The sequence below is a fragment of the Panthera onca genome, chromosome B3 (assembly GCF_046562875.1).
Source record: "Panthera onca isolate mPanOnc1 chromosome B3, mPanOnc1 haplotype 2, whole genome shotgun sequence".
NCBI lineage: Eukaryota > Metazoa > Chordata > Mammalia > Carnivora > Felidae > Panthera > Panthera onca.
This window is the reverse complement of record NC_138344.1, coordinates 134,648,337-134,674,286: the sequence shown is the minus strand read 5'-3', so window position 1 is coordinate 134,674,286 and position 25,950 is coordinate 134,648,337. Positions and strand designations below refer to the sequence as shown.

At 51.8% G+C, this 25,950-nt stretch overlaps 1 protein-coding gene across 2 annotated transcripts in view; it reads right to left on the bottom strand.

Annotated features, from left to right (window-relative positions):
• SLC24A4 (solute carrier family 24 member 4) overlaps positions 1–17,856 on the bottom strand; it is a 172,195-nt gene extending 154,339 nt beyond the window's left edge. For both annotated transcript variants that reach the window (XM_081795984.1, XM_081795985.1), the window contains exons 1-2: positions 17,026–17,856; positions 15,000–15,110 (exon numbers count right to left, since the gene is read on the bottom strand). In XM_081795984.1, the coding sequence (XP_081652110.1) occupies positions 15,000–15,110; positions 17,026–17,155 (241 nt within the window). In that variant the 5' untranslated portion in view covers positions 17,156–17,856. The remainder of the gene's footprint in view (positions 1–14,999; positions 15,111–17,025) is intronic.
• Positions 17,857–25,950: the final 8,094 nt, after the last annotated feature.

Sequence of the window (25,950 nt, the reverse complement as noted above, 5' to 3'; positions counted from 1 at the left end):
CCAGGCCCCGGTGCTCGTCTCCAAATAAGGTGAGGCACGAAAGTCACCAGGACGCCAAGGGAGGCTAGGCTGTTGTCACCGGGCCAGGTGCCCACGTGAATGCCCTTTCAGGAAGAGGGCTCGGTTCCCCCCTTTCCTGCTCATCAGAAGGGGTGGAGAGGGACAGAAAAGGAAACCAGGAAGAGGCTCTAAGTAGTGATTGTCCTGCAGAGAAAGGACCCTAGAGCCTTCCCTTTCTTGTGTATGCGCGGTGCTCTACATTTTATAAACTCTTTCCCGTGGTTTTGTTTAAATGCCAATGTGTGGCTTCTCACAAAAGCACCTGCAAAGTCCTGCTGGGATTCAGCCATGCTGATGTAAAGAGCGTAATAAGCCGGGTGTCCCAACACTTGAGGTGGAGTGCAGAAGGCACATGAGGGCAGAGCTCCATGCTCCGCTGAGCCGTGCTCCCTGGGGCCAAGATCCACACCTTTGTGTCCCTTCGGCTCCCCGCCCGGCAGGTGCCCAGGGTCCTTGCACGTGGGTGAAAAGAGGGGTGAGCAGTTACTCGGGAGGCGAGAGTCAATCTTTCTGACTCTTAAAACCCTTCGTGAGCCAGAGGGAGTCCAGCCGCCCGAGCACGGTAGCACCTTGGGCTTCGCACAATGCAGCCACAGGGCCCGCCACGTCCCCTCGAGGACCCAAACCCGAGACCAACTGAAAACCCCCACCCTTATCCCTGATCCGGCCAGGCTCTGTACCACCCTCCGTCTGCGATCACCACATCCACCGCCAGGAAAATGCCGCACACTCCCTTCTGTCTAGCAAATACCCACTTGCGTCAAAGCACAGCTCAAATGCTGCGCGCTTCGTGATGCCTTCCAGCCACGCTGGGCATTACAGAGCGTCATTCCAGGTCACACACGGCGAGTACAAGTCCACCTTCTCCTTCTAACCTGGGGACGCACGGAGGACAGGATCTCTCCCCCTCCCCCATCCCAACATCCAACCAGCACCCCACCCACGGATGTCCGATGTCAGAGGCGCACTTAGGAATATGAAATTCAGGACAGAAACCAGCCGCTGTGCCCGGTCCAAGACTCTTCTTGGACGAGGGTCCCCATACAGGGGTCCAAATCTACAAAAGGAAGGAGTGCTTCCCGGGTGGCGCCAGGGACCATTCACCTGCACCTGGGAGCAGAGCCAGCCCCCGCCTCTCAGCTTGCAATCCAGCACCTGCTGAGATCTGTAGCGTCCGCCTCCCCAGCTATTGCTCAGCTTCTCCCGTGAGACTATCGCTTTTGCCTACGTCTCGCCTAAATAATGGAGCGATAGCTCCAATTGTTCTCTCGGGCTGCTTTTTGGGGGGGGGTCCCCAAAAGCTCATCGGGCATAATGCCAAGTACTTTCACATGGGCCTCAGCTGAAGCTATCGTCCCACGTGGCCTGCGGAGTCATCTTCCTAAAACACAGAGCTGCTTGGAACCACTGGCCCCCACCACTCATGGGAGCCCAAAGGCCTTCGGGTGTTTACGGCTCTCGGTCCCGCACACACTCACCACAGGTGACCTGCCTGGCCCACCTGCCCACACACCTTGCGCCCCGGTTCACCGCGCACCCACCTGTCCCTCAGCCAGGGGACCCTTCGTCTTCCCCCAAAGAGCTCTGGGAACAGGCCGCCCACGTTCGAATCCCTGCTGCTCACACCTCTTGTAAAAAACGGGTCGGGGCACCTGGGTGGCTCCGTCGGCTGAGCGTCCGACTTCGGCTCAGGTCATGATCCCGCAGTCCGTGAGTTCGAGCCCCGCATCGGGCCCTGTGCTGACAGCTCAGAGCCCGGAGCCCGTTTCAGATTCTGTGTCTCCCTCTCTCTCGGCCCCTCCCTCACTCATGCTCTGTCTCTGTCAAAAATTAATAAACATTAAAAAACTTGTTTAAAAACATGGGTATCACACCAATGAGGATACCACCACCTACCTTCCCAAGACCGTCACAGGGGCCAGCAAGGAGGTGCACATCAGGCACGGAGAACAGTGCTACTCGTGGGTCAACCCCACTATTACCCTTCAAAAGTCAACCTGCCCATCTTCAGGGACCCCTTTGATGTGGAGCACGTCTTGGTTCTGACATCCAGGACTTAACTGTCCCTCCTCTGTTCCCACCACAGGGACCGCGGCCGTTCACACTCCCCCTCGTATTAGGGGTTAACTTTGTCGACTCTGCTCCTCTCACCCGGAATCGAAGCTCCCCGGGGGCAGGGTCCACATCCAGGTCAGTTTCCATTTCCCCACCGGCCCAGCAGACAGGGTTGGCCAGTCAGCATTCACCCAGCAGCCAAACATTAAACCCAAGGATGGCTTCCGACCTGAGCTCAGAGAAACCGTCCTCAGGAGGCCTCTTAAGTAGGGTAATTTTTTTTCATACATGTGATTATTTTAACATGTCTGAGGGCAAGAGCTGAACCAGCTGGCTTGAGATCAGCCCAGCTAAAATGTTGGTCCCTGAAGTCGGCAGGGTCCTAAGGGCTGGTATGTGTGGGGACAACCGAAATGATCTCCATATCTTTCCATTCTGCCTAAAGCGTCCACCAACAGGCCCTCTGCCTCACCCGAGCCAAACACAACGCTTCGGCCAAATCCTCTTTGCGGTTTTATGGATCAATTCTGAAAAGCCCCGAATAACTGATTTTCTCTGGTCCACAAGGAAGGAAGTCTTCAAAGGGGCAAGCATCTACCACAGTTGTACAAACAGTGGTAATGACATTCTCACAGCACTTTGCACTCAATCTTCAAAGCTCATAAAATCAACAGGATCACCCTTCTGCCCATTTCACAGGCAGGAAACTAAGGCTCCCATAGCAAAGTGTCTTATACAAAACTGTACAGGTTGTGTCAGGGCCAGAGCACAAACTGGTCTCCAAATCCCTCATTCATCACATCCCACATCACCAACAGGAAGGACCAGATTTAAAACCCACATCGGGAGACCCAATGCAGCCTGTGTGGGCTGGGCAGTTTTTCAGCATCCGCCATGCAAAAGTCAACGGCTTCTCATCCTCAAAAACTTAACAACAAGCAAAGAGAAGTCCAGATGTTCATTTTTTTTAAGTTTATTTTGAGAAAGAGAGAGAACGAGTGAGGGGGGGAGGGGCAGAGAGAGAGGGACAGAGAGAATCCCAAGCAGGCTCCCCACCGTCAGCACAGAGCCCGACTAGGGCTTGAACTCACAAACCAGGAGATCGTGACCTGAGCCGAAATCAAGAGTCGGACACTTAACCGACTGAGCCACCCAGGGGCCCCAGTCCAGATGTTCATTTTTAACTTGAACGTGAAATGAAGCAAGTGCTGCATTGACAAAATTCACCCTCAATCCTGCATCAGAGGCCAGCCCTAAACGTTTATCCTGTAAAATTATAGTTTAACGCAAGTTATTTTTCAGAGATAATTTCAGCAGCAAGAATTTGTACAGCACTTGCTCTGTGCCAGGCACTCTTGTGAGCACTTTGCATAGACTAACACCACATTCAGTGCTCACAGCCCCACGAGGAAAGTACCGCATGGCCTCCTACAACGGCGCGCACGCGCGCGTGTACACACACACACACACACACACACACACACACACACACCAGGCATTGCTCTAGAGCTTGGGCTACCTCCGTGAACAAAACAAACCTTTCCCCCTCCCTGAGGTTAGAACACAAAGTAACTAGCTCAAGTTCAAGGTCACCTAACTGGGAAGGACAAACACAGGACGGGAAACCAGGCAGTTTGGCTTCAGAGTCCACCTTCTGAACCCTTAATCCCTCCTGGCTGAGTGTTCTGATCTGTCCCAAGACACCAGGCTAGAAGGGGCAGCGAAGGAGACAACAGCCACTTTTGCGGGGCAAGCTCCTGGACGGGTAGATGGATGGGGGGTCTGTCCGTCCCGTCACCATTGGCTGCAAGCTGAACTGACACCACACTCTAGCTAGCCTCAGAACCAAGGATGCCAGGGACACAGTCTTGCCCTCTAGGAGCTCACAGGCTGCTGGGGAAGGACTGGCAAACATCTCCATTGGTACAACTGCAATCTGTCCTGAGCAATCACTGAGCTCAGCACCACCTGTGAACGGGGGTGACTGTCCTACCTCTGGCTCAGTAGGGCCCCCGTGAACCAGTGTGCCAACTTCACCCGGGGGTCCGGTACATTTCCCAGCCCCGGCCCCCCTCCTTCTGCTTTAAAAAAAAAAAAAAAAAAAGTAATCTGATTCAGCCCTAGCCCTGGTTAAGCACAGACTCTTGCTAAATCCCCAAAGCCTAATTACTTACTATTCTGCACGGTAATCTTAGGAGGTGTTTGTTTTCGCTCTCCCCTCGGATAGCTGGTGAACAAGAAGCAGCGGTTGCTAGCAAGCATTGCTGCAGGTACAGACGTGATGCTGCGATTTCCCAGGCAGCACGTTCAAGTACACTGTGCCTTCTGCTCAGCATGTCCTTCCACGGCCACCTCCTACCCTTCGAGGCTGGGATCAGAGGTCATCCCCAGGACGGGCACCCTTCCCATGAACCACTGCACTCTTTCCTCCCGAGGCAATTGCCACAGGCAGTTCTGTGTTATCTGAGCACCACCCCCCCACCCCCACCCCCGCCTGTCTCCCCTATTCTGTGGTGCATTCCATGACAGCAGGGCCCCGGGCCATTCAGGCTTCAGAGCCCAGCCCGGGGGCAGAGTGCACAGGCACTCAGAAATGCATGTTGCATTTGATTTCTCCTGCCATTGCTAGGAGACCCAGGGCCGGAGCCCTGCACGGTGCTGAATTAGCAAAGGGCACTGTAGGTCCAAAAACAGAGTGGTCATGCTTTCCCATCCGTATGGGGATGATCCACTGAGCAGAGAGCATGCCTTGCTTTGGCTTCTCAGCCACACAGTGACTGTCTGTTCTTTTCCCAAGGGGGGCATTCCACGGTCCTTTCAGGAGAAACTTTTGTATACGGTTCTGGCACATTTTTCTTCTTTTTTAGTAAACTGCTATGTTCCAATGTCCTCTTCAATAACGGGCAATGTTTAATAAATTTATTTTAAAAGCTTTTCTGTGGAGTTGAAGGACTAGCTCTCTTCCACCCAAGGCAACACATGGCACTGCTTAATGCTTTCCATTTTTAACTTGGGGAGGAACGTTCCTCAGAGTTCAAGAGGAAGCCGAGTGGGCGCTCTCTGGATTGCGGGAGGCCCGCATGGCACCAAGAGTGGAGAATCTGGAAGTCGGGGGGTAGCAGATGGCCCAGTAGGGAGGAGAGATTGCTAGCAGATGGCCCCAATAGTTTGGATAAGGGGGGAAAAAAACTTTTAATAGCCAGAGAAACCCTGAGAAAGAAGAATAAGGTAGGAGGCATCACACTTCCTGATTCAAGCTAACTTATAAAGCTCCAGTTACCAAAACAGTATGGTACTGCGTAGAAACAGACAAGCCAACAAATGGAATAGGATGGAGAGCCCAGAAATAGACCACACATATATACAGTCAACTGTGTGTTGTAGTCAACTGTCCTAGTCTTTGACAAGGGAGCCAAGAATACTCAACAGAGAAAAAAGGGTCTCCAACAAATGGTGCTGGGATAATTGGATATTCATATGTAAATGAATAAAACTGGACCCCTACCTTACACCGCTTACAAAAACTAACTCAAGATGGATTAAAAAGTTAAAAGGTAAGACCTGAAGCCATGAAATTCTCAGAAGAAAACAGAGGGATAAAGCTCCTCAACATGGATCTTGGCAGTGAATTTTTGGATACAACACCTAAAGTACAAGCAATAAAAGCAAACATAAACAAGAAGGACCCCGTCAAACTAAACAGCTTCTGCAAAACCAAAGAAAGTATCAACAAAGTGAAGAGACAACCTACAGAATGGGAAAAAATATTCGCAAACTATGTATCTCCTAAGGGGTTAATATCCAAAATACGTAAGGAATTCAGACAACTCAACGGCAAAAAAAAATAATCAATTTAAAAAGGGCAAAAGACCTGAACAGACATTTCTAGAAAGAAGATCTACAAAAGGCCAACAAGTACATGACAATATGGTCAACATCACTAGTCATGGGGGAGACGCAAATTAAAACCACAGTGAGATACCACCTCACACCTGCTAGAATGGTCGGTATCCGAAAGACAAGGTGTGACAAGTATCGGTGAGGACGTGGAGGAAAGAGAACCCAGTGCCCTGCTGGTGGGAATGGAAACTGGTGCAGCCACTATGGAAAACAGTATGGAGGTTCCTCAGAAAGTTAAAAATGGAACTACCATATGACCCAGCAATCCCACTTCTGAGAATATACCCAAAGGAAATGAAAATACTAATGAAAGGATATCAGCCCCCTCCCTATATTCACAGCATTATTCACAACAGCCAAGACGTGGAAACAACCTAAGTACCCGTTGATGGCTGAATAAAGAAGATGCATATATGGAATATACACAACAGAGTATCATCCAGCCACAAAAAAGGCGGAAATCCTACCATTGTGATGCCATGGATGGAGCTTAAAGGCATTATGCTAAATGAAATAAGTCAAATAATCAAATACTGTACGGTCTCACTTGTAGGCGGTGGGGAGGAGACAACCAAACTCACAGAAAAAGAGATCAGGCTTGTGGTTGCCAGAGGTGGAGGGTTGGGGAGGGGAGACTGGAGGAAGGTGGTCACAAGGTACAAACTTCCAGTTACAAGAGAATTAAATCCTAGGGATCTAACATATGACACAGTGACTACAGCAAACCTCGCTGACTGCGTGGTATGTAGCAAAGTTGATGAGAGTCAATCCCAGGAATTTTCATCTTAAGGAGAGAAATGTTTTTTTCTTTATACTTATCCACAGAAGATGAATGTTAGCTGAACCCACTGTGGTAATCGTTTCACAATATATGCACATCAAACCATCACACTAAAGCCTTGAACTTCTACGGTTATGTACGTCAACTATTTCTCAATATAAGTGGGGGGGGGGGGACAAACTTTTGATTGCAAACAAACCACTATTAGAAACACACCCAGAAGCAGAGTCCCCACAGATGTGTGTTACTGCAATGAACAGGCACCCCATTTCTCAATGGGGTTCCCAGACAGTGGGGTGCCCAGACAGTGACAGAGACTGGAAGGGGCAGCGGAAGGCTCCATTTCCAAATCATCTTTCCCCCACCATCCGTTGATAATTATGGATAAGGATATAGGCTCACAACTCAGACCATCCAAATTAAAAGGCTCCATAGGGAATATTTAGGGCAAACTATTCCGTCTGATCCCATAATTGTGGACACACGTCATCATAGATTCATCCAAACTCATCAGAAGTACAACACAAAGAGTGAATCCTGATGTAAACTCTGGACGTTAGTTTACAACAAATGTACCACAGTAATGCAAGACGTTAGTAGGGGAAGCTATGGATACAGGAATTCTATTTGCCACTCAATCTTTCTATAACCTACAACTGCTCCGCAACAGTCAATTAAACACACACACACACACACACACACACACACACACACCCTTGGCCTCGCTTCTTGCTAGCTAGGTGACTCTGGACTTGTTATTTCATCTGAGTCTCCTTTCCTCATCTGCAAAATGAAGACACTAACAGCACACACCTAAAGGGAGGTTAGGAGGAGCAGGTGGTAGCCACCGTGATGACGATGACAGTGACAGCAGGAGCCGTGTGCTTGGGACACCTGAAACACTTAATGCCTCCATAGATCGTGTGGTCTCGGTCTTGCAGCAGCCCTGTGAGACAGGTAGGGACTGCTGCTATCCTCAGTTGACAAAAGAGAAAACCTGAAGTATAGAGAGATTATGTAAGTTGCCCAAGGTCACACAGCCGGCCAGCGGGGGGCTCAAACCCACACATCTGCCTTCACCCCATCAAACGCTCTTCTCCAAGAAACAGCGAGCTGGTGCTTGCTGGGGAAGGAGCCCTTTCTGGCGGCTGGAGACAGCGCCAATACCGGGACCCAGATCTTTGGTCCCTGAGCCATTTGATTCTCTGTAATAACATCCCTACTCTCAACCCCCCAAAAGCAAAGAACGATCCCTCTGATGATGAGCTGCCGTCTTCCTGGGCCTCCACTTGTGATCGGGCTGGTGGCTGTGCAAGCCCATCAGCATTCCAAGGTGGCTGAGGACCCTTTACCCAGGAAACCACCTGACTCTGCAGGTTGCCCCATCCAGCAAGCCCCATCCAGCAAACCCCCTCCCGGGGCTGGAACTTCTGTCCCTGCCCCCCCTGGGGCCATAACTGGACTGACCTCGCTGCACCCAGTAACTAGTTCAATCCTTGCTTCTCCGAGTCAGGGTTTGCATTTATGTAACAACTTTAAAACTTTAGATGTGCTGATCTCCCAAGCCTGCTGAAGCAGTATTCGAACAGACACTGGGTCAGAATCCAGACGCTGAGCCACTTCCCCAGTAGCACCTCACCTCCACACCCACATCCTGATGTACTTTCTGCGGCTCTAGGTCCCCTCCTCCCACCCCACCCCTGCTTTCTCATGCTTTCCGCACCTCTGCTCCCCACACACGGGCGCCTACAGAGACCCACTGCAGCGCTCACCTGCTCAGTGACCTCATCTCCTCCCAACCCAGCCTCCACGTCAACTCCCGTGTGCGGGCCCGCCCCACCACCTTCACCAGCCCCCTCTCCTCCCACTGTGGCCGTGCATCAGCCCTGGCACAGAATCACGGGTGAGGGTAGATCAGAGCCAGCTTAACCGTTGAAGAGCCTCCATCAAGAGCCCACATCCACCACTCTGCTCTCCTGAAAGCCTAGGAACTGCCTCCGTCCCCAGATCTCTTTCATGTACCCGTCACCCCAGCAGCCGTCTTTTCCCAGCCTTCCTTCCATGGACACCAAAACTTTGCGTCCTCCCAAAATGCCTATGTTGAAGCCCTAAGCCCCAAAGTAATGATATTTGAAGATCGAGCCTTCGGGAGATGATCTGGGTTAGACCAGGTCGTGATGGCAGGGTTCTGGTCTGATGGGATCCGGGGCCTTACAGGAAGGGACCGCAGGGAGCTGGCTCTCACTCCCTCTCTCTCCTGGCCACGTGAGGGCACAGCAAAATGAGGGCAGTCCACAAGCAAGAGTTCTTATCAGAACCTGATCAGGCCTTTAGACTTCCAGCCTCTGGAATTGTGAGAAAAGACATTTCCGGTGTTTAAGCCATCCAGCCTTTGGAATTCTATTATAGCAGCCTGAGCAAAGATAGACACATAGTCATCAGCCATTTCAAACTGAAGACTATTTGAAAAGCAGAAAACCAGGAGTGCCTGGGGGGTTCAGTCAGTTGAGCATCTGACTTTGGCTCAGGTCATGACCTCGCAATCCAGGAGTTCGAGGCCCGTATCGGGCTCTGTGCTGACCGCTCAGAGCCTGGAGCCTGCTTCAGATTCTGTGTCTCCCTCTCTCAAAAGTAAATAAACATTGAAAAAAATATTTTTTTTAAGTCAAGAAGAGAAAGCAGCAAACCAAACGAGACAAAGCAAATCCCTCCAGGATCAATGGTGGGGGTGTGAGGAGGGGGCAAAGCTCCCCTCTCTTTTTTCGAATACGGGAATAGGATATTGGGCACACAAGTGAAGAGGTAGGACATCACGGAGGACAGAGCACTGATGACTTCAAATGTGAGGGAAAAGGCAGCTAAAGGAGGGGGGAGGAGGACCCACCCCAGCTTTACAGCCAACATGTAAAGTAACACCTCATTGTCCAGAGCAAAAAAACCTAACAGTTTTTCAATTTAGAGGTTAGTCCTGCAAGGTGGGCCAACTGCCAACATCCCAAATCTTCAAAATATTTTTTAAAAAATTTGTTTTGAGGGGGAAAAAAATACACATTTGGCAGGATCCCTACTTAACTTGTCCTCATAAAATTCAATTAACAGACAGTTTCCCAGTACCTACAATTCACAAGCACTGTATCGTGTCTGGGGTACGCAGATAAGAAAAGAAAAGAAGGACAACGGAAGCTAATGTCTAAGCATGTAAGAATTCCAAGGGTATCAACTCGTTTATTTCTAACAATCCTCTGAGGTGGATGTAATTATCACCCCCTTACTGTCCCAGAAGGAAAAACTGAAGCATATGCTGCTTTTAAAAAGCAAACAACGCTCAGTCGGGAAGTAAACCAACAATATAACAATGCGCAATTGTGTCTACAAAGAACAAGGACAAGAGAACCGGTGACCAGAAGGCTATTGGGGCCCCTGGGTGGTTCAGCTGGTTGAGCGTCCGACTTTGGCTCAGGTCACGATCTCGCGGTTTGTGAGTTCGAGCCCCATGTCGGGCTCTGTGCCAACAGTTTGGAGCTTGGAGCCTGCTTCAGATTCCGTCTCTGTCTCTCTCTGTCCCCTCCCCTGCTCATGCTCTCTCAAAAATAAACATTAAAAAATAAAATAAAATAAAAAAGGAGCCTACTTTGGGTTGGGTAATCAGAGGAGGCCCATGGGACATGTCAATGACAACCCATTTTGGAGGATCGAGGGGCAACAGCATGGTTCCCAGAAGCTCCAAAAGTCAGCCACAGGACATGCTCGCCACCAGTCCTAATCTCACAGGTCAGAGCTAGGCCCAGGCATCTGTATTTGTCAGAGCCTCCAGGTGACAGAATCCCGGGTTCCTCCCACTCTGGTGCCACTGCCAGAGACATGTGCAAACTCTTTTCCTGAAGGTTTGTCTCCACCCCCAAATTCCTACATTGAAGCCCTAGTCTCCCAAGGTGACGGGAGTCTGGGGTGGGACTTCTGGGAGGTAACTGGGTTTGGAAGAGGCCATGAGGGCGGGGTCCCCATGGTGACAGGAGTGCCTTCATAAGAAGGGGAAGAGAGACCAGAGCTCAGATTCTCTCTCCACCCGGTGAGCACACAGGGAGGCAGCTACCTGCAAGCCAGGGAGCAGGCCCTCACCCAGAACCACGTCTGGGCTCCCCAGCCTCCAGAGCTGTGAGAAATACACATCTAAGCCACCCGTCTGTGGCATTTTGTTAGGGCAGCCCGAGCTAAGACAGTTCAAAGTCACGGCCTCTCATTCCTATTCCATGCGTTTTGCGTGGAGGGACCCACCTCTCTTCTGCAGTGCTCCCTCTTCATAGACTGTGAAAGAAAAATTTAAGTCCTAAGAGGCACCGATCTCTGGGGGAAGATAAGGACTTTCCCACAGACCTCAGGGGTCAAAAATGATGATGAATTTTTTTTTTTTAAGCTTCCCTACATTCAAAAATGAAACCCACTGGTTTCCAGGAAAATCTCTAGGTTATCCCAAGTCTTAGCCTTCATTCAACATTCAAATACTTAACTGAATGCCTGCAAAGGGTCAGGCAGCATCCTGGCTCAGTGCTTCTGGGCCGGTAGTGTGCACGCACATTGCCGCCGGGGAGCTCGTTGGGATGCAGATTCTGATTCAGGAGGCCTGGGTGGACCGGAGACTCTGCATTCCCGACAAGCTGCCAGGTGATGCCAATCCCACTGGACAGCAGGTCCCTAGCCCAGTGAGCGTCAACCCTGGCTTCATCTTGGACTCACCAGGGAGCTCTTAAAAAGTACAGATTCCCGGGCCCCAGAGCAGTGAAATCAGACACCCCAGGGACAGGACCGGAGCATTTCAGAAGCTCTTCCAGGGCTGAAAGATGTGGGCAGAGCTAAGAGTCACTCTTCTGAGCACAGAGCAGTGAGCGAGGGAGCCCTCAAGGGGAACAGAGGACAAGTAAGCTACTTTAGATGGCGATACGAGTCACAGAGATATAAGGTAATGTGATGGGGGAGGTACCCAAGCCGTGACGCGAATAATGAGATGGGAACACCAGCAAGGCCTGGGGAAGTGGCCCCAGGTGGAGCAAAGAGCCCATTTTCCACCTCGAGACTTAAGAAACCACCAGAGCAGGGTACCGTTCAGGTTTTCTGGAAAAGAAACTATTCCTTACAAAAACGTGAACTTTTGTTGACTGCCCATGGCGGGGCAGGGGCAGGGGTGCACTTTAGCTCTGGATGTTCTGACAGAGCAGGAAATTCTTAAAGCCCCATCTCCCCACATGCCTAAGAGACCTCATCTGGCAGACCAGGACTGGGGGTCCCCTAGCCTGGGGAGACAGATGCAGAACAGAAACCTCAGAGGATGCAAGAACCCTCCGTGGTTCTTTAGGGGCAACTCCTTTAACTGTGTAGAGAAGAGAGTGGTCACCCTCTGTCACGCTCTGAAACTGTAAGTGGGAGGAAGTTCTGATCCACCTGTACCAAAGCAGCAGCCTGGGGATGGGACCCTGTAAGGGAATAGTTACAAAGAGTCGAGCGCCTGCTCGGACCAGAAGCAGAGCCCGGGACTCAAGTGTATGCCAGCCCAAGCCCAGCCCTCCCCACCGCGTCCCCCCACCAGCAATTAGCTTTATGGAGTCATGTGACCCAAGCCAACAGAACTTTACTACCTCCGAAGTGCCACCCAGCACTGTGAGGTCTGGGAGGACAGAAAGCTGGAGCCTAGTAACAACCTGCCCACGCCGGAGAACTTCCGAGTCCAGAGACAGAGAGAAACTGAGTCATGACACTTCACCTTTGATCTCACACTTTCAGGGACTGACCCGATAAATTCCCTTTGGCACTAAACCCAGTTTGGGCACGTTTTCTGTCTTTGCCCTAGAGGCCTGCCTCATCTGGAGCCCAGGACTACGCCAACTACTTCAGACCCGGTCCTCTGAGCCCCTGAAGGGTTCCCGGGGGGTTGATGACCGTGCGCAGGGCCTCTGCCATCCTTCTGCCTCACAGAATGTTCCCTAGGTCAGGAGCCCGTCTTCTACAGGACAGTAAGCTACTTGACAAAGCTGCCTCTTAAGCTTGCTTATACACCCTCCCCAAGTGCCCATCGGAGGGCTGGACACACTACAGCAGGCGTGTGCTACGTGCTTGTGAAATGACAGGGGGCCCGGGGATGAGGTAGCTAGAAAGAAGTCGGGAGTCAGCTCCCACCTGGGCTGCAGGAAAACTAGAGCAGGTGCAACAGAATGGGGAGGGCGTGGGATCCAGACCCAGGTGACCCAGGAATGCTCCTGACCGCCAAGAGCTCTTGGGGAGTCACTAAACTTCTGAACGTCCCATTCTTCATCTTTGCAAAAACCCTGGAAGGATAAATGCTTCATACTCAAAATGTCCTTTCACTCCATCACCCGAAGCTTTATGGAATCCTCTCTACACGCAGGGCCTGATTTCAGAAACAGTCAACCAAAAGCATAACCCATGGGTGTTCACTATTGCTAAAGATACCCTCTCTGGAAGGGGGACAAGGCCAGGTCTTCCTGCCAAATAGGATGCCTGCCCCACAGTTAGTCGGGTAATTTTTGATGAGACAGTACACTGAAGATACAGAGGCAATAATGGGGCACAGGAGACTATCCCAAGAAATGGGGCTCTGTCTCAGCCAATGTGAGGGTACCAGAGAGCCAGAAACCAAAGATGCACTGCTCCAGATTCTTTACCCAGAGGAGCAAAGTGTCCCCGGCCCTTGCGGATGGTGCGGATTCCAGCGTCTCAGGTCCCCGGAGGGCACGGACCCCAACATTAGTCTCTGGCTGTACATGCATGTGTTCACCTGTCCAGTCCATGCCTCCACCCCTTCTGGTAATGAAAGATGTCCAAGGGAGGTTAAATGACTGGATGAGCACTGTGGCTGGGAGAACTACCTGGAATTTCTCAGGAATCGATGGTCCAAGTTCAAAGTCAATCCCAGCAGCTTCTCTGCAGGCCTGTACTCACCTACCCTCCCTGCCCCCACGTGACCTTCTCAGAAGGCATCCTGAGGCGAGGGAGGTGGATGGTGTAGTAAAACAGGCTTTGAGGGAGAACCCTGGCCTCCTATGCCCGTGGAACTAAGCATTTTAATCACACAGGCCTAGATCCCAATGCCAGCTTCACCACCCAGAAGTCCTGTGACTTTGAGCGACTCCTATCTTCTCCCTAGAGGTTTCCTGACGTGTAGAATGCAGAGAAGGCATGCCTACGAAAATAAGTCAAGACTGCCATCCAAACCTGCATCTTTGCCCTGGATTTCCACTTCCTTTTACACACAGCCTTACCGATCGGACCTTACCAGATTCTTCCAACAACCCCAGAACAGGAAGTCCTATTCTGCCCATTTTACCAACGAGAAAACAGACACAAAAAGATAATGTGGCTTCCGGGCAACTCGGTGGAAGAGCCAAGTGGTCCCCCATCTACAGTCTCAAGTTCTCAACGGGCTTTTGAACACTTCACCCACTGGATCCTTCCCACAATAGACCCCCAAGTGTTGGAGCCAGAACTCAAGACCGGGACTGCCCCGAGGCCTGGGCGGCTTCTATTTGCCTCACTGCTTGCAGGTACACTCCCGGGATTCTTCTTTCCCTATTTAAGCAAAACCTGCCTGTGGCAGAACAGATAAAATGTCATTTCTGGGTCCCTACAGCCTCTGGAGAAGCCTGAAGGGGAACATCGGAATTGCGGCCAGCAGAATCCATTTCCCGAGCTGGCACCATACCCTGGGAACTTCCACTGCACACAAAGACCCCAGCCTCCACAGCGTCCTACCCCTGCAGATGCCCTGGCATGCTGTGACCCTCACGGGAGGGTCATCCCAAAGTGCCACCTGCCACGGCAGCTGCATTTGCTGCCCCGAGAGTTCCATCAGATGGATACCGTGAGCAAAAGGGAAAGAAAACAAAGACTCCCCCGCCCAGCCCCGGGCAAACAAAATCAAGACAGCCTTTAGGAGCGTGGTGAGAACAAAAAAAAAAAAATGAAATTTTAAAACTCTCCAATGTGACCTTTCCCGTTGCTGGGTAAAGAAAGTACCAGAGTTGCTTAGCAGCACAACTGATTAATGCCTGTACGTCACCTTTCCTATGCCTGACAGCTACCCTTTCCCACCCAGGTTCATCAAAGCACCTGTCTCAGCTCTGGCTGTAACGTCCACATAAGCACCATCTGGAGGCCAAATGCCTTGAGGCAAGGGGGGAGACGGATTTCTTACCAGGATCCGTGCAATTCTTAGCTGTCTGAGTCCCGTTCATTGGTGCCATCAGTTTTCTATTCCTCCATGTATCTGGTAGAACATGTTTGCTAGCAGAAGCCGTTTTATGCCCTGGATTGGAAAAGAAGTCACAAACACCGTTAGGTAAAAATGGTGCTTTCTTCCAATGACCTTACACGTCTGTATCTGGCTACATAAGCAACAGCCCTGTTTGACTACTCGAGCCACCCGTAGGGAGTGAGACAACGATTAGAAGCACAATACACCTGCTTACACTCCGTAATCTGTTTCTTAGATCTGGTCCATTGTTTCTAGTCCCAGATGGGTCAGCATGTGATCTGACCTTGGCCAAGAGCACTCAGCCCCTCACAGGGTAGGTAACCATGAAGTTCTCGTCCAGTAAACATGCTCAGGTGTCCCTGCCCCTGACGAACTACAAATGGATTATTAGGTCAGCAAAAAGGGGGGAAAAGGTTGATGGGCTCTGGCCCAGAGCTTCTCACCCTTGAAGGTCCACAGAAATCACTTGGGGACCTTGTCGAAATGCAGATTCTATGTCAGTAGGTCTGGGCTGGGCCCTGGATTTCTGTACTAACAAGCTCCCAGGTGATGCTAATTCTGCTGGTCCAAGAGCCACACTGAGTAACAAGGGACATCAGCGGTGTGGATGCCAGTGACCAAACACTGTTAAACTCCTAAAGGTAATTTCTGATCTAGCAAATAAAAACGATCCTCACTTTAAGAGCTTCAAAGTACTCATTTACCTCTCCTGATGTGCACACAGCTTCAGCTGGGTAATAGCAGCTCTCCTATAATGCTGACACCTAAGAGCCTCTAAGCATTTTGTTTTTTCTGGGGGTGTAACTGAGGGGAAAAATACACGGACCCGGCCCAAATGCAAAGCACCCGGTTAAGATGTTCAAATAACCTTCCTGGGTTTCTGTTGGAAAGAGCCATTTTTTTTTTTACCTTATGTTCTCAAATCACAAAGTTGGGGTTTTGAAAAACAGTTTAAGAGTTGAATGAAGTTCCACCTGATTTTCACCTATCACGATAAACCTCTCTAGATTGTCCCTAACTGCTCAAAAAGGCACTTCCTGCTTTATCTCCACCCTCCGGGTTGCTAAGTCACCTGCATTTTTCTTTTTTCTTTTTTTTTTAATATGAAAAAGTAAAAGGTCCACAGCGCCCAACTAAAAACTGGAGTGTTAGCCAAGTGAACGTCTTCTGAAGATTCCACATGGGCTCACATCCCCCACTCCACCCCCAAACAGATTTTTTTTTTCTAAGTTTCTTTCTCCACCTCAGATTTGCATATCCTAAGAGACTCCCAAATCACTCGGTCTTGGATGAAGGAGTGCGGCTTCTGTTTCCAGACACCAGTGCTCTCCTACCGTGGGGATTAAAAGCAGTTAAGCGATGCTGAAACATGGCAGAAACCTCCCGAGGGGATTGCCCCCGACGTTTTCAGGGTCTGGAGAGGATGCATCAGGACCCCCAGGGAGCTCCTTTGGCCGGCGGTGGGGGGAGCGGGGCGGGGGGGGGGGGGGGGGCATGGATGTGACCCAGTGCCCAGCCTCAGAATCCGGGTTTTTGAGAAACGCGGAACACAACCCTCTCCGCTCGCAAAACTGGAAAGCGGACCACTCAGTTCGGTCCTCCCGAAGCTAAGAGAATTCACACCTGAACCCCGCCCCGGCGCCGCCCGTTCCCCCACGCACTCTGGGGACGGGACTCGGGAACGGAGGGGCCCCATGTTCAGTCTTTCATCTTAGTAACACAGAACTGCAGCCGCGTCCCGAGCCCCCAGGGGCCGCGCGCAGCTCAGGGAAACGGGGACCACAGCTCAAAGCGTCGATGTCAGCCCTCCTGGGTGCGCTCTACCTGCCGGGTGGGGAGGGGACGGGACCGGATGAACCCTTGGGACCAACGTGGCAGGGAAGGAAAGGGAGACGTCTCGGAGCTGCCCGTCGGCTTCCCAGCCCAAGCCCCTCAACTCCCGGGGCGGGCCCGCACCGGCACCTACCCAAGCTGCCAAAGAGGCCGGACGCACAGCACACCAGGGCCAGCACCGCGCACACGAAGCCAACTTGCTGCGGCAGCATCTCTCGCCTCCTGCGAACTTTGCGCGGCCGGAGGGGCCCGCGGAGGGCCATCCTGGAGCGCCTGGGTGCCGTCCCCGGGAGAGGATGGGGAGCTTCGGCGGCCGGAGTGCTAGCTGTGGCCGAGCGGCGCTAGGGCTGGAGCGGGCGAAGCTCAGAGGCCAGAGGCTCCGGGCCAAAGCTTCATGGCCCGCGGGCGAGGTCGGCGGGGCGGCTGGGAGAAGGGAGGTGGGGGCGCGCGGCGCAGCCGGAGCTCAGAGTCCCGCGCGCGGCGTGCGCGCTCCGCGCACCATGGCTCCGGGGCGAGGAGGCGATGCCGGCACGGTGGCGCTGGCGGCCCTGGTCCGTAGGGCTGGCGCAGTCGCGGCGCTGGAGCCGCTACCTGCCCGCTCAGCCTGGGCGCGCTCGCCCGGCCGCGGCCCCGGCAGCAGCGTCCGGGGGCTCCCGCGGGGAGCACTCAGTGCGCCCCCGCGCCCCGCGCCGCCGCTCCCACTCGCAGCATTCTCCCCCTCCAAGTTTGTCGGCGGCCGCTCAACAGCAGTGCCCCCCTGCTTCCCGGCGAGCCAAGCCCGGCGGCCCAGCGCGCGCAGGGAGAAGGCAGACTGCTTCCGCGGGACCCGCGACCCTCGCCGCGAGTGGCCTCCACGCCAGCCCTCCCGGGGGCGAGCTCTCCCCGGGAACTTTCTCTCCGGCTGCCAGCGCCTGCGTCTGCGAGGCCGTGGCGCCTCCCGCCCGCAGCTCTCGCCTCCCTTCTCCTCCCCTCCCGCCCGCCTCTCACCCCCCTCCCCAGCACGTGTACTCCTCCCCGAGGGCGCGCTCGCCCGTGCGCTCCTCCCTTCCCCCCCGGGAGGCTCAACTACTGACCAATATAATCGCCCCCCCCCCTCCCCTATGGAGCCGAAACAATCCCTTCTCTACCCTCGGAGGCTGCTGCAGAGAGGAACAGGTTCTGGCAACGCAGGGACTCTCGGAACGAGGGTTTCTGTCGCGCGGCCGCTCCTGTGCGGGCTCCCCACGACCCCCGAGGCGACCCGCGCCCCCCGCACCGCCGCCTCCCCTTCGGGGCGGGAGATGCACGGGAAGATTAATAGCTCGAGCGGAGCTAACAAACAGGCACCCAGCCAACAGGCGCCCGCGCCCGCCGGGACCCGCTCCTGCAGGGCTCTCGGGGCGGGCGGGGGAGCCGGCGGCGGGGGCGCAACGCCGACCTGCAAAACGCTCCGGGTCAGGCAGAGGGAGAAAACCCTAGAGTTAACGCGGCCCCGCCACCCAGAGTTGAGCTTTTGATGTTCTGCAGCCTTGCCGCTTTGCAGGGCTCTGTGGTTTGGGTTGGTTTTTTCTCCTGGTCTCTGACCGGCTCTCTAGCGTAAACCGCTTTAAAAAATGGGGCAGGAGGGAGAATTTCAGAAGACGAGCAGCTGGAGTGGAATCCAGGTGCAAGCAAGTGGTGGGGCCCTGCGAAGGAAGGGCCTCAGCCCAGAGGGCTTGCGACTACCCCTGGGACTGACTTCCTTCCCTGGCCAATTCATCGCGCACCTAGTTAGGACCTGCTAGGGGTTAAGTCCACTTAAAATCCTTTTTTTGGAGCAAGGCCAGATCTGTTTAATTAAATAAATACACACCCACCGTGCGCAGGGACCTGTGCCAAGTGGCAGCCAGCGAACAAAACAAAACAACCAAAAAAAATGTGTAAGATTCTGCCCCAGCTTTCAAGGAACGCTAAATCAAAGGGGAGCTGGACCCTCAGATAAACTACTGTTTAATAAGTCACTTCTAAAAGTCACTGTTCTGCAGAACGTGCATGTTCCCGTCACTACCTAAAATGTGGTCCACAGCAGCGTGAGCCTTGCCTGGAAACTTGGAAGAAATGGAGGCTCCAAGTCTCCAGCCCAGACCTCCTGACAATGTGCATTTTTTATTTTTATTTTTTTTTACATTTATTTATTTTTGAGAGAGAGACAGAGCACGAGCGGGGGGGGGGGGGGGGGGGAGAGAGAGGGAGACACAGAATCCCAAGCAGGCTCCAGGCTCTGAGCTGTCAGCACAGAGCCTGATGCGGGGCTCCAACTCACAAACCACAAGATCACGACCTGAGCCGAAGTCCGAGGCTTAACCGACTGAGCCACCCAGGCGCCCCAGAATGTCCATTTTTAACAAGACCTTCTGGAGATCTGTGTCACATCCAGGTGTGAGAAGCATAGCCCTTTCAAGCCTGTCCCAGTGCCTCTAACTGATCACCATCCGCATTGTTCCTCCTAGTCTAAGCAGGGACAATTGTGTTTGTGTTAGAACACAAGTAAATACCTAGAGGGCCTGGGGAGAGAGAAGGCTCACTAATTATTTTTCAGCAGCCCCGTTTCAGTGGCTACAAAGATACTGAAGGCATGAACACAAGACTAATTGTGGTGGAAAGCCCTAGAGGCAATGAAATGGAAAAGGCAGCGTTGGTCTCATACAGAACAGCCCAGGGCTCTTTTTTGTCTGTAGAGATGCCTTACTTACCATTAAGGCTTATCCCCCATATTGGTGACAAAAAAAGGTACTTTTCATACTATTGCCGAATTTTCTTCTCATCGATTAGCCTGTACAAGGACGCGTTTATCAATAGCAAATAGAAAACCATAGAACGTGTTAAATATACCATTTCGAAAGCTAGCCAAGAGCCCTTGGCATCAAATCGAAGCCAACAGAAAAAGCTGAAGTGTTAATATGCTGTTATCCTCTCCATAAGACAACCTTAGGGTCACATTGGTTAAAACAACTCCAATTAAAAAAAAAAAAAAAAAAAAACTCCAATAAACAAAATGGCTTCTGGTTACTAGGATTTAATATTGTCTAAAAACTTTTGTCTGTGGAGCTCACCTAGGGCTGTTTAAAACAAATTTTTGAATCCAAAACAGGCCAAAGGAGTCAATGGGTATCTGCCATTAAACATTTAGCTGGCTCTTTAATACAGCATTTGTGTCCTTTGACATCTTATACCTATGTTCAGTTAGTAGTTAGAACCCTTGGAATAATTTCATACGCACAAATGGGTTCCTCGGATCTGACAGTTTAAAAAGCAATTCGTCTGAATTGTACTTTTTGCTTCATTTAAATAGTGGCCATTACCAAATAGCCTGTGCTGCAGCTCTAATGACTCACCCCTGCAGAAGAGAGAATTGGGTTTTATGTACCTTTCAGACTCAAAGCATTCAGGAGCATTTTCTAAGTCAGCAAGGCTATGGGGACAGATGGAAAATGCATTTCTGGGTTTATCTTAGGCCCTAGGTCTGGCTTCAATGCCACTGGATTCAGAGTATCTCCACCCCCCCCCCACCCCACCCCCCCCCCCCCGCCCGGCCCCCGTGACAGTGTTTTCTTCTGATATAACATAGTAGGAGACCATCCACAAAGTCAAACAGTTTGGGCCATTTTAATAGGAAGGCTCAGTCTGTAGGGATAGATACAATTTTTTTTCTAATGTTTACTTATTTTGAGAGAGAGAGAGAGACTGAGTACGAACAGGGGAGGGGCAGAGAGAGACGTAGACACAGAATCCGAAGCAGGCTCCAGGCTCTGAGCTGTCAGCACCGAGCCCGACTCGGGGCTTGAACTCACGAATTGTGAGATAATGACCTGAGCTGAAATCAGACGCTTAACTGACTGAGCCACCCAGGTGCCTCCCAATATATTTTTCTTAAAAATCCTTTTCTATGACATGCAGAACCTGACCATTTAATTCTTCTTGATTTTTTTCAAGTTTACTAGAATGACCTTCTCTATAAATTCTAATTTCTCTTGCTCTGCCTTTCAGATGGCTGTAGGTATCAGTCAGCCCCAGCGAGGGCAGCGATTCTCAGTCCTGAGCATGCCTCAGAATCTCCTGGAAGGTGTGTTAAAACTCAGATTGCTGAGCCCCACCATAGGGATTCAGATTCAGTAAGTCCAAGGTGGGGCCCGATAATTTGTATTTCTAACAAGTTTCCAGGTGAAACTCATGCTGCTGGTCCAGGGACCCCCCCCCCACCCCCACTTTGAGAACCACTGGGCTAGCTTATGCCATGGTGACCATAATCTACAACAATAAAACAACACAATTTTGTTTTAGAGTAGCAAAATGTGCAACCCCAAAATATGCCACTTTGGCATAAGGATTATTTTGAGCTGAAGGCAAATGAGAAGAAGCAGATACAAGAAACACTTTCTGCCCTTCCTCTGTTTATGTAAAAGGGGGACATGAATTTGTAAAGGCGCTTCCCCCACACCAGTAAGGACAGAAGTTAATCAGTGGTGACAACTCTAGATCCTTATCAGCCCGGAGACAATGCCAGAGGGATCTATCTAACAAATTCTGCTAAAACTAGCCCTTATCTACCACTAGCTCCCCCTATATTTCCCTTCTCACAACCTGCCACCCCATGGAAGCTCAAAGTCTTTTTCCTTTGTCTTGTCACTGGCTAAAAGTGTAACGTTCTTTTGTTCAGAGTCTATACAAACCCAAGTTCTTTTTTGAAAAAAAAAATGTTTATTTCTTTATTTAGAGAGACAGAGACAGGGTGAGCAGGTGAGGAGCAAGAGAGAGAGGGAGAGAGAGAATCCCCAGCGTACTGTCAGCATAGAGACCAATGCAGGGCTCAATCCCACAAACCGCGAGATCACGACCTGAGCTGAAATCAGGAGTCAGCCGCCCCACTGATGGGGCCACCCAGGCGCCCCTATAAGCCCAAGTTCTAACCACCCCTTTGAGTTACTGATTGATTGCTGAGTGCTCCCTTGTGTACGCATGATGCACATGTTAGTGAACTTCTGTTTGTCTTTCTGTTGTTAACCTGTCTTTCCTTGATCTAATTTATAGGACTCTGGCCAATGAACCTAAGGTGGGTAAAGGGGAAATGGTTTTTCTTCCCCCACACTTGTCCTGTGTGTCTTGGAGACAGCTACTCAGGTACCTGGGAGCAGCCACAGTCTCAAACATGGGTCTTCACCAGAAGGAGACTTCTGGAGGATCTTGCACTGGCAAAGGAATACGCTGGTCTGGAAGGGACATGCTTACTGCTCCCCACCAGTCATCGGCCAAAACCAGTGGCGTGGTCCCACCAAACCACCATGAGGTCCTGTATTGCCATTCTTTTCCTGCTGACTGAGATCTCAGCCCTGCAGTGGACAGCCCCGGGGAAAACTCCAGTGCAAACCTCAGCCCTTTCCCTTGCTTTCTAGGACCTTTCCTGCCTGCCCCTCCCCGCTCCCCAGTAGAATTGGTCCTGCTTGTTGCAAAGCCACTGGCCTGTATCCCCATTACACAGCCCGTGGCAATGATCGAGAGTATCTGTCTCCTGCTGGCAGGTGAGGGCCTCAAGGACTTGCCGTCTTATCCACGGCTGTGCCCAGCACATTAGGTGCTTAATAAATAAAGTATTCATGCAGTGAATAAATAAACACATTTTGGCTACAATGTGAGGCAGGTAAAAAAAACAGCTGCCCCTGTTAGGTGGTGCCTGTTCTCACCATCACTGTAGCGCCCCCCTAAGTTTCCACTCATCTTCACTGTCAAGGTCACCAGGGACCTGTGGCTACATCCCAGCAGAATCTGACACTCTCGATCTCACCTTTCTCTCAGTAGTCACATCCAGGACTTTCTGGAAGGTGCGTGCTTCTGGGTTTTCTCTTCCTTCTCTGACCAGCTCTTCCTTCAGCCCTCTGGCCTCCTGTTCTGGGCCCTTCTTCTCACTCCGGAGAGCTTATCAGTTCTCTGCATGGCGTTGTTTATCCTCTGCTGCTGACTCCTAAGTCTGGAGCTGGAGCTGGGGCCTCCTCAGGAATTTGGTCCCGTGTGTTCAGGGGATTGCTAAAATTACAAATCTGGGCCTCATCCTTGTCTTCCTGCCCCTTCCCCTCCCGTGCCAGTGTGTCTCCCCTAGGACCTCTGATCGGTCCACCTCTTGCCATCCCCACGGGCTCAATGCCTCACCCGATCCCTGCAGCAGCCTTCTTAACCAGTATCTCTAAGGCCAGCCTTCCCAGCACATTCCTGTCTCCACTCAGCAGCTAGAGTAATCTTACCCAAGGAGGAAAATCCGATTATGTCCCTTTCTTCTGTGAAACCCTCAGACACTCCCTGTTGCTCTCAGGACAGACTTCCAGCTTTGTAGCTCGGCATATAGGACCCTGCGTGATCTGTTCTGGCTTCTCCATGTTGGCTGCACGTTCAATTCACCTGGGGAGGTTTTCAGCCACTGGGGGGCGGGGAGGGGGGCACGGGGCCTTGGTATTTTATCTGGGCTGCAGCCAGGGTGGAGAACCCTGCTCCAGACCCTCACCACCCCCTGAAGCCCACCCCTTACCATGCCTTTCCTTGCTCCCCAGGCTCCAGCCAGCTAATGAATCACTTTCTTGTTCTTCAGAGGTGACCCTTGTGTCATCTTTCTGGAACACACCTTCCCACCTCCAAAGCCCCCTCTACCTAGGACTGTGGACTAACTGTTTGTGCCCCACCCCCCAAATTCACACGTTGGAATCTTTTGCCCAATGTGATGGTGTTTGGAAGTGATTAGGTCAGGAGGGTGGAGCCTTATTAGTAAGCTCAGTGCCCTCATAAAAGGGGCTCCCAGGGCTCCCTCTCTCCTTCTGCCACGGGAGGACACAACAAGAAGATGACTATGAAGTGGATCTCACCGGACACAAAATCTGCTGGCACCATGACCTTGGACTTGCCAGTCTCCGGAACTGAAAACTAAATGCCTGTTGTTTATAAGCCACTCGGTCTATGGTATTGTTATTATAACAGCCTGAACCAAAACACCCGGCTAACTCTTTTGCTTCTGGTTTTAAGGAAGATGTCATGACCTCTGAGAAGCCTTCTAGGACCACTGACGCCTGAGTTAAGAGCCCCCTCTTCTGTGTTTTTATGGTGCCTTGTACTTCTGTCAAATAGTCCATCAGACCGAATTGTAATTGCCTATTTGCTTACGTGTGGTTTCTACCAGACTCTAAGCTCTGTGGGGACGGGAACCGCATCTGCCACACTCACTCCCTGGATTTAGTAGGTGCTCAATAAATCCTCGTGGAAGGAAGGGAAAGCATACCTGGCCCACATCCGGCACATGTGACTCTGCCGCCATGTTGCTCCCCTTGGCATGCGCCATATGCGATGTTTTCACCATCATGGCATCTTTTGATCCCCATAACAGCCCTGAGGAGCAGGCAGTGCCAGACCTAGCATGCCCACTTACTGGGTTCCTCACACTTAAGCAGCCTGCTCGAGCTTGCACAAGGAATGAGAGGTACAGCCAGGATTTGAACCTGGTCTTCTGCCCGTTAGCTATACCCTCACCCACTCCCCCCTGCCACAGCTTCTCATCCTGATAGGCATGCTAACTAGCTTGTGGGATAAGTGAGTTCTAGGTGGAGACAGAAGGCTATACGTCATGGCGCTATTTCCTGCCTGGGCCACCTCCTAGTTCCTGAGTAATGGTGCGGACTCCCAGCCAAGGCTGATGGGAGGAGGGAAGAGCCTTAAATACACTGGACCTGGGGTTTCCTAAACTCAAGCGATGTGGCTGCTCCATGGTTTGCAAGCCTGCTTCTCAGATTCCTCGGATTTAAATACGAAAATAACCCGTCCCTTTGTTCACCGTTCAGAAAACATTTAATGAGCACCTAACTGTATATCGCTTCATGCGTCAATATGTAACGCCCCCACCAGCCTATGAAGAATATGTCAGAGTGAGGGGCGCCTGGGTGGCTCAGTCGGTTGAGCGTCCGACTTCAGCTCAGGTCACGGTCTCATGGTTCGTGAGTTCGAGCCCCGCATCAGGCTCTGGGCTGATGGCTCAGAGCCTGGAGCCTGCTTCCGATTCTGTGTCTCCCTCTCTCTCTCTGCCCCTCCCCCATTCATGCTGTGTCTCTCTCTGTCTCAAAAATAAAACATTTAAAAAAAAAAAGAATATGTCAGAGTGAAGAGTAGCCTCCTGTGTCAAGGAAATCCGGCACCAGAGTGCAGTCCACGTTTCTAAGGGGGCTCGGCACCTCAGCACCACCCAGGGACCCAGGCTCTTGCCACCTTGTGGCTCTGCCATCCCCTAGGCCATTATCATCAGCTACATGGTCAAAGCTGATTCACCGCCACGCGTCCAGCCAACGGGAAGGAGGAGGGGCGGCCAGTGTTGGAAGCCCCACCCCCACCCCGGCTACATCTCTTCTCATATTCTGTTGGCAGAAGCTGAGTCTCATGACCACACCTAACCAAGGAAGGCTAGAAAATGCCTACCTGGGCAGCAGTGCCCAGGTGAATTCTGTAACTGTGGAAACAGAGGAGGGGGGCTGGTGGGCAGCTATCAGCCTCTACCACCGATGGGGTGTTGGGACTCAAGGAGAATAAGGGGCTTGGCCAAGATGCCTCGGGTAGTAAGCCGCAGATCCCAGCCTCCTCCCCAAGGTGCAGATTACTGAGTGCCCTCTACACAATGCCCCTCGGGTCACTCAGCTCTGAGAGCAGAGGTGAGGCTGGTAGGGCTCCCCATAAGGGATAGTAGGAAGGGCTATCTGGCAAGGGACACGGCTCGAAATCTGCCCCTAGTTTAGACCCTCGCTCATTGTCTCCAGCCGAGTTGGCCTCTCCGTGCTCAGTATGAGCCATGACATTGCACAAAAGCCAGATTTTCCTTTCCAGTCAGTGCGCTGCACAGCCAAAGGCTAGAGCAGCGTGGGTTTTTGTTTTCCTGTGCATGTGCCCTATTTTCACATTTCTTCATTTCTCTCTAATGGCTCGGGCCTCGGGAGCCCCAGCCTCTCTCTTTACCTCTGGAAGGGCCTCAGTACACAGGAAGAAATGACAACTAAGCCAGGAGTAAAATGGCAAGTGCTGGGAG